The sequence below is a fragment of the Erithacus rubecula genome (genome assembly GCF_903797595.1).
Source record: "Erithacus rubecula genome assembly, contig: scaffold_298_arrow_ctg1, whole genome shotgun sequence".
Classification (NCBI taxonomy): Eukaryota; Metazoa; Chordata; class Aves; order Passeriformes; family Muscicapidae; genus Erithacus; species Erithacus rubecula.
The window spans coordinates 108,843-121,972 of NW_027636030.1; the positions used below are offsets into that span (position 1 = coordinate 108,843).

General features: G+C 51.4%; 1 protein-coding gene across 1 annotated transcript; it reads left to right on the forward strand.

Moving 5' to 3' along the window:
* Positions 1-813: 813 nt before the first annotated feature.
* LOC306815932 (olfactory receptor 14C36-like) lies at positions 814-2,791 on the forward strand (the record flags this gene model as incomplete). Its single annotated transcript, XM_079332427.1, has 2 exons — positions 814-1,031; positions 1,836-2,791. Exon 2 carries the CDS (start codon positions 1,859-1,861, stop codon positions 2,789-2,791), a length of 933 nt encoding a protein of 310 aa, XP_079188553.1. The 5' UTR covers positions 814-1,031; positions 1,836-1,858.
* Positions 2,792-13,130: the final 10,339 nt, after the last annotated feature.

Sequence of the window (13,130 nt, forward strand, 5' to 3'; positions counted from 1 at the left end):
CCTTGAAGGAGAGAATTGGAGGCCATTATTGCACAAAATTTTTTCAGAGACTCAAAGAAAGGAAAAAGGAAAGTACCCTAAAAAACTGAAGTACCTTGAAGCATTAATGAGCCCCACTGAGTGTTGTTACTGAGAAAGGATCTCAAGAGACTAATTAAAGCAGATCATTGGAGGCCATGATTGCATAAAGCTTTCAGAGACTCCAAGGCAAAAGCAAAATCCAAAGTCCTTTGAAAAACTTGCAGTCCCTGGGAGCATGAAGGAGCCCCCAGGGCCATTCCTGACCAAGGCTCCCCAGGGACTGGTCCCAGCAGATCCCTGAGGCCACTGGGATGTGGGGGGATGCTGAGGGCATCACAAGGGGTGACAGTGCCCAGCCTTGCTGGGGCTGTGCCAGGAGGCCCCAGTGGCTCAGGACAAGGTGTCTCCTCCCAGCCCTTGGTGGCACAGACCCTGCTGTCCCCCAGGGCACCCAGACTTCGCTTCTCTTTGTCCCCACCTGTCAGCTCTGCCTCCATTTCTCGACTCTGATTGTGGCTTGGGGACACTTTCTCAGTTGTGTCCTTCTGAGGGACCCATTAAATCTTGAAGAAACTTTGGAGTTTGATTCTGACTTGGAGTTCTTGAGAGGTTTCTCCAGCTCCCTCTCAGGGACTGATGTTCAGGGCTTCAGCACAAACCCCAAGAGGGTCATTAAAAGTCCTTGTGCTGTGTCTGTGCTGCTCAGCTGGGCCAAGCTCCTGGCACAGAGGGCCATCCTAGCTATTAAGAAAAGCTTCAAAAGCACATTTCTCTTGATGAGCAGCTCTTCTCAGAGCCCAGCAGGGCTGGGGAACTGCCTGCAGCCACCCCGGGCACAGCACAGAGGCACAGAGAGTTTAAATCAGTCAGGGCTGGGAAGATGCTCAGAAGTGACTGGGGCAGAATCAATCCCAGCCCTTGACACAGGAAGCCTCTGGCTGCAGGACAAGGCAGCTGCAGCTCCTGGAGTGATCTCCTAAAGCTGGAACATCCCAATGCCTACAGACTCTGTGAGTACATTCTCTGATTCTCTTTTGTGTAGAGCAGCCAGGGGTGCCCAGGGCTGTCCTGCAGAGCAGGGTCCTGCAGCCCAGGGCACTGTGCTGGGGCAGGGACTCTGCTGCCTGCCAGGGACAGCTCTCAGCCAGCCCTGGGAGCTGCCCCAGCACTGGGGGACAAGGTCTGGGTGGAAGGAAAGAGCTCGTATGGCTTGAAAGTGTTCTCCTTGTGTGGTGAGGATGCTGCATTGTTCAAGACTGCTCCCAGCATGACATTTAACTGCAGAATATTTTTAAGAAGACTATACAGGGAGAACTGCAAAACAGGGGCTGCATAAAAGGGAAAATCCTGGTATTTCATCTACTGCTCTCGGTTGCCTGGATGGGAAATTGCACACTGATATTCATCTCTCAGTTCAGAAGGAGAAAAAATTTTAAAAATTCTCTCAACTCTCAATAAAGTAGTCAGTGAGAGATATCATCACAGGGTCCCTTATAGGTAGCATCTGTGTGTCTTTTCCAGCCACTTCAGGGCTGCTGTGATGCTGTCAATAGAGACTGCAAGGGCAGAGATGACCCTGGGCAGTGCCCTGTGCTGGGAGGGGTCTGCAGAGCAGAGCTGAGCCCCCAGGGCTGGGCTGGGTTCTGGCAGCACTAGTAGGGACAAGCCCTGGGCACAGGGAAGCAGCTGCTGGCAGGGACAGCTTCAGGCAGCACAGCCCTGGGCAGGCAGTGGGGGGAAAGGGGTCCCAAGCTGGGCTGGGATATTTAAAGTCCCCTCCAAACCAAACTATTCCATTATTGCTTTTCTTACAGATCATTATGGCAAGACACAACAAATGTCCAACAGCAGCTCCATCAGCCACTTCCTCCTGCTGGCACTGGCAGACACGTGGCAGCTGCAGCTCCCGCACTTCTGCCTTTTCCTGGGCATCTCCCTGGCTGCCCTCCTGGCCAACAGCCTCATCATCAGCGCCGTAGCCTGCGGCCACCACCTGCACACCCCCATGTTCTTCTTCCTGCTCAACCTGGCCCTCACTGACCTGGGCTGCATCTGTACCACTGTGCCCAAAGCCATGCACAATTCCCTCTGGGACACTAGGAACATCTCCTATGCAGGATGTGCTGCTCAGGTATTTCTGTTTATGTTCTTCATTTCATCAGAGCTTTCCCTCCTGACCATCATGTGCTACGACCGCTACGTGTCCATCTGCAAACCCCTGCACTACGGGACCCTCCTGGGCAGCAGAGCTTGTGCCCACATGGCAGCAGCTGCCTGGGCCAGTGCCTTTCTCAATGCTCTGCTGCACACAGCCAATACATTTCCCTGCCCCTGTGCCTATGGCAATGCCCTGGGCCAGTTCTTCTGTGAAATCCCACACATCCTCAAGCTCTCCTGCTCAAATCCTACCTTCAGGGAACTTGGGCTTCTTGCTGTTAGTGTCTCCTTAGTATTTGGTTGTTTTGTGTTCATTGTTTTCTCCTATGTGCAGATCTTCAGGGCTGTGCTGAGGATCCCCTCTGAGCAGGGACGTCACAAAGCCTTTTCCACCTGCCTCCCTCACCTGGCCGTGGTCTCCCTGTTCCTCAGCACTGGCACATTTGCTCACATGAAGCCCCCCTCCATCTCCTCCCCATCCCTGGATCTGTCACTCTCAGTTCTGTACTCAGTGGTGCCACCAACCCTGAACCCCCTCATCTACAGCCTGAGAAACCAGGAGCTCAAGGATGGCTTGAGGAAAATCATCATGAATTCTTCTCAGAAAAAATAAACTCTCATTCTCCTGTGTCACTATTATAATATTACTCATTAATGCCCACTCTATGTCCTGTGGTTTTTGTTTGTTTGTTTGTTTGTTTGTTTGTTTGTTTTTCTGGCACAGGTATGACACATTTTAGAGTTTTTTCACAAGAAAATCTTTATCTTTACTATTTTTAATTCAGTATTTGCATTTGTAGTCGGAACCATAGACTATATAATCCTGGACTTGTACTACATATGTGCTTACAAAACATAAATAACTTGGTATTGCTGTGTTTGCCTGTCATCTTTCTTCCTTGGCTTCTCGACAATGTTTTTGCCTCTGTGCAGAGCTGGGGTGAAAAGGGAACCCCAGTGCTCCTCACTGCCAGGCACCCCCAGGGCTTCTGCTCCATAACCTCCCCTTCCTTCAGTTCCACACTCCCCTTCAGAGCCCCTGTGTTGGTTTAAGGCCTCAGGGCTCTTTTAGCTCAGTCCCAGTCCTGCTGTGTGACTGTGCAGGCGCTGCAGTCAGGGACAGGCCATTGGCACTGATGGGACAGAGCTGGGCTCTGCAACAGCATTTCCATCATGCAAAGGCATCTCCCCAGTGCAGGACCTGAAAGCTTCAATCTCCTTCCCAGTTTGCTCTCAAAGATGTTCCCAACAGAGCCCTGGAGAGGAGAACAGGTACGCATTGGGACCCATTAATGCTTTGAGACACTAGGTTTTTCCTCAGACTCGGACTCCTGATAAGGTTTGTGCAATCTCCTCTCAGTCCCTGAGGTTCAAGGGCTCAGCACCAAATGCACCACGAGGCTCATTTTAAAAAAGCAAACCATCACAAACATGGCAAACCATGGCTCTGCTTTGATTTCCCTCTGGTTGAGAACATATACAGCAATTTGTTAGATTTAATATTTGGGCTACTTTTGTCTTTACATTTTTATGACAATTTTCATGACTAATCCTTGATAAAACTCCAGAGATGTTCCTGGCAAACAAAAATTCTGGCTGACCATCAAGGTATAATTTACAGGCATCAGTAGTGTATTACTGGAACAATTTTTCATTCTTTTTCCTCAGTCTCATTCAGGGTACGAACAGTAATTCTCTTGCTGACACCTTTTAATGGAGATGACACCTGTTTAATTCGAGAATAATTTCCCCAGGATCCTTTGCTGTTCGGCTGTACTGTGCTGTCTGTGGGTGACAAGGCTTGGTGGGTCCTTTCCCCTTGGCTGGAGAGGTGCCTGGTCCCAGACACTGAGGGCACCCAGGCTCCTGGATGGAATTTGTGTGGAAGTCCCTCAGTGTCACATCAGCCTTCACAAGGAGCCCTGTGGATCAGAGCATTTTCCAAAGAGCTGTTGGTGCAAACAGGGAGATTTAGTTCTAGAGGATCTGTAAAACAGTATCCCATAACATCCACTTGTTCTGGCACAGAACACTTGGCTGTAGGGACATATTCCCATCTTGCTCAGCCAGATTTCAGGATTCAAACAGTGTTGTCTTTCCCCAGAGCTGTTCCTTCAGCTTGCGTGGGAGGGCCATTTGGCCTCTGCACCCACACTCTGGCTCCATTATTAGGACTGGTACATCCAAACCCTTTATCTCTATGAACAGCAGTGGATTAAGGTGGATGTCCTTTTTTCACAGTTGTTTTAAAAACTGCAGTATCAAAAATTATGCTACCTTGCCATGGGGTTAAATAATCCAATTGTGCATTATTGTTTAAGAGAATTACTTTAATTTCTCCTTGATAATCTGTACCGATTACTTCTCCCAAGGCATGAACACTTCAAGACCAATCTTCAGTAAGCATTTAGGAAACCAAAGCATCCTGAAGGAATCTGAATACCTGTTCTGGTATTTATAACTCTCATTTGCTTCTGATTTATCCTAACTAATTCTAATGCATAAAGGTCCAGCCCTGCAGCCTCTGGGGGGGCCCTGTCAGGGGTCATCACAACAGGAATAATTTCCCAGGCAGTCCAAGTGTCACTGTCCATGGTTGTATTTGTCATTGGATTCAGCCATGCACATTCGGGGGTTTCCATTCCCCCAGTGGGGCAGTTGTTGAGGGTATGGAGCACATCTGTGAGATGGGATTTTCATTGTGACACCTTCCAGTCTCCTATTTTTTTTTTTCAAGTGCTCTTTTAACAACCCCTTCATCTGTTCAATTAATGCTGCAGCCTTTGATGGTCTGCTATATGAAAAACCCAACAGTCTTACTCACTTTATTTTTCACAGGAGCAGACAAAGCATTCCATATCCTAGTGTCAGCAAACCCTGTTAAAACTGCCAATTTCATCCTTTACTCCTTTGTTCATTGTATACAATTTCACACAGTTCACAAGTGATGTTCAGGTAGCCAATCATTTTCTACAGAGTATTTACTGTTACATCCCTGAACAGCCAAAGCTAAAAAATTAGTATTTGGAGCATTATTTTACAATGTCATTATATATATGTGGAAGTATACACCTCTTTTTTTTTATTATATTATATATATATATACATATATACATATATATATATGTATATATAATTATTTATTATATTATTACTCTTTCCTTTTCACAAATGAAACCTAGCTCAAGATTAAAAGCCTTTTCTGTTGCTCCACGTGGGAGCATTTTGACACCAATCATTCCCTCTGTTGGTGCTGTTAACAAAATTCATCCTCATCTTCCCCAACACACAAGTTCTTTTCATTTTCCCATATTTTAATACATCCAGTGATTCAGCTTCTTTCAGCAGACTTCCCCATTGCTCTCACGGTTCTCTGAACTCAGCCCACTCCAGAGCCAGCAAACTCTAGGAATGGTTTTACCTCTACCTGGGAATTTAGGACAGGACTGATTCCAACCATCTACATTTAAAATGCAACATTCTGTGGTGATCTACGAACACCACACTCAATGTGCTTAGAGGTATTTTCCAACAGAAAGGATTCTATAATTCCAGGATTCCATCTGCTGGATTCAGCTAGGTCCATGTTGGTAGCATGACTTTAGTCAAAATGTCTCCTCTTGCTCAGCTCTTGTGGCCTAAGGCTCTTATAGCTCCTGGTGCTCAGCTGCTCATGCTGAATGAGATGTCTCGGAGAGAAGAATACAGTTCATCCAATTCCTTCTGGGACACTGAGAGGGGAGGCTGTGAAACCAGGAGCATTGTTTGGTGTGGTCTCTTCTCTGCCCTTCACACCTTTCAGCACTTTGAAACAGCCAAAAGCTTTCTCCAAGGGTGCAATGAAGCAGCTGTTCCTGCTGTTCCCAGCTCAGGCTCTTCCCAGTCTCTGACCTTGACTGGTTTTGTTCCTCTTGCTGTGCCCTCTGTTCCCCCTGTGCTCGGTGGCTGCTGCCCAGGACTGTGGAACTGGCAAAGATCAAGGGCTCCAGCCCCTCCTTTCTCTGTCCTTGGAGCTGCCTGCTCACAGCAGCCTTTTCCATCTGGAAGCTCCACATGGACAGGGAGTCCCCACCTCTGTTCCCTACACAACCTCCAGGAGCCTAGGGCTGCCATCTCGAGTCCCTGCTAGCACTGGGGGCTCCCAGGTGCCCCAGGCTGCTGTGACCCCACTGCACACAGGAGGGAAGAGTGGCAGGGGCTGTGCTGAAAGTCAGCTCCATGTGCTGCTGCTGCTGCTGCTGCTGCTGTGGGGTCATTTGTGCAGCCCTGCCCCAGAGTCAGGGATCAGATCCAGGCACTGCTGGTCCCTCGGGATCAGCCACAGTTTGGGTGTGGCTGTCAGTGCCAGCAGAAGCAGTGGCTGAAGCAGCGGGTACTGACAGTGCCCCAAGCCCCAGGGCCAGAGGGGTCCCTGGCCTGGGGGCTGGGAGGGAGTTGTCCCTTGTTCTTCCTCTGCTCCACACAGAGCTGGGCTGGGCACAAGTGGGGTAGCACAGCAAACAAGGAGGCTATGAATCTCTTCCAGCCCTGTCTGCTCAGAGTTTGGCCCTTGGAGCTGCAGGTGGGCAAAGGCAGCTGCTCCTACTCCCTCTGTGTGTGCCCGTGTTCAGCAGTGCTGCTCCATCAGTCTATGCCCAGCAAGGGGAAAAGCCTCAGCCCTGCAGGGCCAGGAGCTGCTGGGCTCTGCCTGAGCAGCTCAGCCAGCGGGAAGTAGCTGCTCCACACGGGAACCAGGAGCCAAGGACACTCTTTTTTATGGCATGTTTTCTGGTTGGAAGAAAAGAAAAAATAAAAGGAAAAACCATAGAAAAAATGTGAAAGATAAAAACAATATGAAGGTCTTGGAGAAAAATAGTTCACACCTTTGGATAAAGGGGTAACTGATTTTTTTAAAACAAGAACTGCTATTTACTTTGTAAATGTGCTGATGGCATGGGTCCATCTTACTGACCTCAACAGACTTTTTAAAACAATTTTGGGGTTTATTTCCAAAATTGTTATTTTAAATTGTGGTTGAAGCAAGAGGAATTGCTTTCTGCAGCTTCAAGCAGGACTGGGAAACTAAACTCTGTAAACCACCAAATCCTTCAGAATCTTCTCACCCTTCAAATAAAGTGCACATTTCCTTTAAATTGTCAGTGATTTCTTAAAGATGGACAGTCCCACTTACAGCTTTTGCTCTGGTTTGGAGGTGCAGAAGGGCAATTCTCCATCCATCAGCTCCAGGCTGCACTGCCTTAGGAACACGGCCCACTCACCAGGTTTTGCCCACTCACGGCACTTCTAGAGGAGGAAGAAAGTGCAACTGCACAATTCCAGCCAAGAAGGAATGAAGAGTGGGACAGACAAAACATCCTGTGGAGATCCAGGGGATCTGCTGGAGAGTTTGAGTTCTTGCCCATTGGGTGTGTGTCCCTAACTGCAATCTCCTGGCTGCAGGAGAGTCTCCCTCGGCTGCAAAAGCAGAAAGCTCAGGCGGTGCGCTCGGAACGGGCTCGTCTGATGAAAAGCTGGCAGAGCCCTGTGAGGGCAGAGCCCTGTGCCCAGGGCTGGGACATTGCCAGGGCATGGCAGGGACACGAGCAGGGCACAGGCAGAGCTCACAGGTGCTCAGCAATGGCAGGGGCTGTGTCATGTCCCAGAGGGGGCTGTGGCACAGCAGCACCTCTGTGGCTGTGTCATGGAGCCAGAGAGCAGCTGTGATGTCAGAAAGGGGCTGTGTGACAGCACAGGGTGGGTAGTGTGAGGTCACAGATTGGGCTGTGACATCACAGAACAGGCTGTGATATTGCTGAGTGGGCTGTGACAGCACTGGACGGTTGTGTGACACCATAGAGAGGGCAGTGAAGTCACAGAGGAGACTGTGCCATCATAGAGGGTGGCTCTGTGATATCAGACAGCAGGCTGTGACATTACAGAGCAGCTGTGTGATGTCCCAGAGAAGGCTGTGGCATCAGAGAGTGTGTTCTGCCATGACAGGGTCGCTATGTGACATCAGAGAGGGGCTGTGACATCCTGGAGCACGATGTGACATCACAGAATGGCCGTGTGACATCTCAGGGCAGATTGTGTGACATCATAGCAATGACTGTGACTTCACAGATCACAGAGGCTGTGTGACAACACAGGGACTATATGACATCAAAGGGCAGTGTGACATCACAGGGTGCTGTATGACATCACAGGGGCTGTGTGACATCACATGGCTGTGTGACAGCACATGTGGCTGTGTGATACCACTGGGGGCTGTGTGACATCACAAGGATTGTGTGACATCACAGGACTGTGTGACATCACATGGGTTTTGTGACATCACAGGGCTGTGTGACATCACAATGACTGTGTGACATCATAGGGTGCTGTGCGACATCACAGGGGCTGTGTGACATTATAGGGTTCTGTGTGACATCATAGGTGCTGTGTGACATCACAGGGTGCTGTGTGACATCATAAGGTGCTGTGTGACATCACAGGGCTGTGTGACATCACAATGACTGTGTGACATCATAGGGTACTGTGTGACATCATAGGGTGCTGTGTGACATCACAGAGCTGTGTGACATCCCAGGGCTGTGTGAGGTCACTGGGGAGGTCACTCTGCCCCGTTCCCCCCTCACAGCCCCCCCTCACAGTCCAACACTGCTCATGCACAGTGGGGTCCCCTGTCCCCCCAGGTCCCCCCGCCCCCCATGCCACAGACTCCCCAGAGGATGTTCCACGAGATCGACCCCAGAGCCTGACACGGGGACAGGGGCTGGGCCCTGGGGGTGGCACAGGGGGACAGGGACCCCCCGGCAGAGTCCCCGTGTCCCAGGGCCAGAGCCTGGGCCAGGGCTCCTTTACCTTCTTATGAGCCAGGGGCTGAGAGCATTTAAAAAATCCCCAGCATGGGATCAGCAAAAAACAGATTTAATATTGAGCTGCAGCACTGTGATAAATGATCTCCCCTGAAGATTGTCAGTGAGGATTGTTAGAGAGTTGGAATTGTCACTTACCTTATCATGTGATACACTGTTCTGTATGACCCCAGTTCATTCTTTAATCCGGTTGTTGTATTCCCTTCATTAAATCCAGTTTGTTGTATTCCCTGTTCCAGTTTGTTCCCTGTTACTTCCCACTTCTGCCCTCTCCCCTTCCTCATTTCCGGCCTGGCTGCTGCTGCTCCCCTCCTGTCCATCAATTGAAAGAACGCGCCCAACATGTAAAATCACAAAGCTCCTGAAACACCACTCTTCAGGGGAGTTCACTTGAAGAGAAAAAGCCCCTGGAACAGCGAGCCAATACAGGATTCGGGAACCCTCCAGACACCACACAGTCAGCTACGGACCAACTGCTAAAAATTGCCTTCCTCCTCCAGTTGTAAGCTCATCATCTCATAAAAGGTGACTTAACATACAAACAGCCCTAAACAACACCAGACACAGTAAGTCCATGGGCACTCTTATAAACCTGCAACTTCCCCTCCCATTCTGTGAGAGTTCCCAGGGTGTGTGGTGTACTTCCTTTTTGGGTGTGTTTAGGCAGCAGTACCACCATAGAATATTCCCTTAGCTTCTCTGCTACTTTTACTCATAGAGTTCCGTAGTTAAAGGCTTCGGTTCTGGTCATTTTTAACTTCGGGATCACGGGACTCCCATTCCCGGCCGGCCCAGGGCCCCTCACCCCCAGGCCTCCCTTTCCTGGGAAACCCGACCTGGGCACGGGGCTCTCCGGCCTCTCTGGGATTGATGATCACCCACAGCAAAGGGAGAGAACAGGAGAAAGAGAGAGAAGGAGATTGGCAATCAGGGCTCGCAGTGGCAGCGCCCAGTCCTGCTCCGCCGGGGCTCGGAGCCGCAGCGCAGGAAAAAATGGATCCGCGGCTGGCGGTGCTTGCCCCGCTTTGGGCCGGAAGCGGCGGGTTGCAGGCAGAGCTGGAGCGCAGGCCCCGGGAGCTGAGCACAGCCCGGCCCGGGGGTCCCGCAGGGCGCGGCCGAGGAGGGTCCCGGGGGATCCCGGGAGAGGATCCAGGGGAATTCCCGGGAATTGCCCCGTGCCCGCCCCCCGCGCTCCCTCGGGCGCTGTGGCTTTTGCCTTCCGCAGCGGCGGCAATGCCGGGATCTGCCCAGCGACCGGTGACGCCTCTGAAAACTCGCGCTGCCATTGGCTGGCAGGAAAGAGCGGGGCCAATGGCGGGGCCGGAGGCTGCTCAGGGGGCGGGGCCGCAGCCGAGCAGCGCCATGGCTCCAGCGCTGGGGCTGGGGCGCTCCTGGGGACCCCGGGGGGCGGCCAGAGCTGAGGGGAACCCCCGGCCCCGGGACTCTTTGATCGCCCATTCCGGAGCACGGAGAGGCCCCTACACCCACATTCCCGGGCGCCTTGATCCCCCCGAACCCCCATTCCCGGCCATGCGCTCCACCCTGCACCCCCTTATCCGGCACCAGTAACCCCGGCACCCCTTTCCCGGCCATCCCGCCTCTCCTGGCCCGCAGAGTCCCCTTCCCCTTGACCCAGAGACCCCCTGAACCCCTATTCCTGCCTTTCCCAGCACCCAGCCCATCCTTCCCTCAACACCGGGGACACCCTTGACCCCTATTCCCGGCCATCCCGGCTTTCCCCGCCCTGTGCTGCAGGTGGGGACACCGGGGACCCTTGGAGATCCCTTTGCTGCATCCAGGGAAGCTCTGCTGCAGGAGATTTCCGCCTGTGTCTTCCTGTCCCACGGCAGCGTCCGCGGATCCCATGGGCTCGCCAAGGACGGCCGGGAATTCCTCTCCTTCCAGCTGCCATCCGGGACATTCGTGGTGGCCGCCGGCGCTGCCCAGGGCACCAAGAGGTGCTGGGAAACTGAGGAGATCGAGGCTGAGGAATTCACACATGACCTGGGGCACACCTGCCAGGAATGTCTCTGGAAATATGGCAGGGATGAAACCAGAAGGGGAAGAATCTCATGGAAGTTCCCTCCTGGAATGCTCTGCCTGGGGTGTTCTGTGCAGTGCGGCTGACAGTGAGAAACACTCCTAGGCTGTCACTAATCACAGTTCTCAGGGTTTTGGGTGAGATGCTTGCAACAGATCCAGCGCTGAGGAGAGTTCAGGGGGGTCCCTTAGCATTTGGGTTCCCCTGGGATTTGCGGAAAACCCCCCAGTCCCCCCAGGATCTCCCTGAACACGCTGGCGCTGCCCGAGCGCAGTGAGAAGGTTCATACCCAGCACGGGGTCCCAGCTCTGTCACCGGAATCGCCCAGGTACCCCCAAAACCTCCCGGGAAGCCCAAATCCCCGGGGCTCCGCTGCCGGAATCAACGGGAATGGTGTTGCTCTTTTAAGTGCAGTTTCAGTGCGGCTTCCAATTGACGGCTCTTTAAAGTGGCGATGGTAGAGACAATCCCTAAAATCCACCCTGGGGGCAAAATATCCCCTACAGGGGGTTGTAGTGGGGGCTCCCCTACAAATGTCACTTTAAGCCATCATGATCCCCCCTTAAAAGTGGCCTTTGTGGCTGTGGACCCAGAAACACCCTAAAATGGGGAGGAAAATGCACTCTTATAGTGGTGGGATCCCCCCCAAAACACCTTAAAAAGAGAAAAACTTCTCTTCAGATGGACCTGAAGAGCCTTAAACGCCCTCAATGAGAGACAGGATCCCCTCCTCTGCTGCTCCGAGCCGGGAACTCTCCCGTTCGCTGCACTCGGGGGAGCCCCGAACGACGACGGGTCCTGGGCTGAGCCCCCCACTCAGCCGGGGGTGCGGAGGAAACTGGAGGGGCTGGGACAGGGCCTGGGGGTCCTGGGGTTAACTGGGGGACCCTCAGTAGGTCCCACTTCCTGCTGTCTCCCCTCTCCTGCTCTTTTCCCATTGTTCCCCCCAAATCTCTGCTCCTCCTCGCTCGGTTTGGGGGTGACCCAGCCCTTTCCCTTCTTGTCCCAGCCCGGCCACGCGGCCAGAGGGTGGGGGGAAGGGGAGGAGGAGGAGGAGGAAGAGGAGAGACAGAGGAGGAGGAAGGATAAGGAGGGTCGAGAGGAGGCACGCCAGGCCTGGGCTCAGCCCTTGGCCTTTCTGCTGCCTCCAACCAGCCCAAGACTTGCTCAGCATTGCAGTTCCTGCTCACAGCCTTTGGCTTCTGCCATCCTGCCCTCAAAGATCTGCTCCCACCAGTCCCTGGGGAGCCTTCGGCAGTCCCTGCCCTCAGTGGGGCCACTGATGCTCCAAGAGATTTGGAGTTTTGCTTCTGCCTCCTTGAGCAGATTCTTAAATCTTCTCTCAGTGCCTGAGTGTCCTGGACTCAGCCCAAAATCCACCCTGAGGATCATTAAAATACAGAAAGCCCTCAGTGGCTCTTTTTCTCTCTCTATTTGTCATCAAGTCTCCAGGGCTTGTGCAGTTGTTTGGAGTCAGTTTGGACTTTTCTGTTAAGGAGGAAGATTTTAAAGTGCATCTCATGACTTTATTTTCCTCAAGGGAATGTTTTTCTGTTTTTCATTTCAGAGAGAAACTGACAGAAGCATTCCGCAGGTGATCTTGATGCTGAATGTCTCCTTGGGAGGTCTGGACACATTGAAGAATGAGCCCTTGCAGTCTGACCCAGTTCAGACAACCTGCTCCTCACCCCCAACCTCACCAACTCATGATATCTCCCACCTGGGACTGACAATCAAAAATATAAAAAAACCTCATCAATTTCTCTTTAAAACAAAAATGTAATTAAATAATAACATTTTATTTTTCTGAAGTATGATATTTCTATTCTATAGATTTTAACCTAATTTGTAAATTTTCTTAAATAATCTTTATATTATTAGCAATCAAATAAATTACTGGTCATTGTTTCTAAGTAAGACAAATCCCATAATTAAGTAATTAAGCTCTATTGGTCATTTATTCTTCCCTCTTTAGGATAATTCATCATATTTCTAATCATTTTATCATTTTTATTATCAATTTTTCTCAGACAGAGTCAAGGTGGGAACTTTAG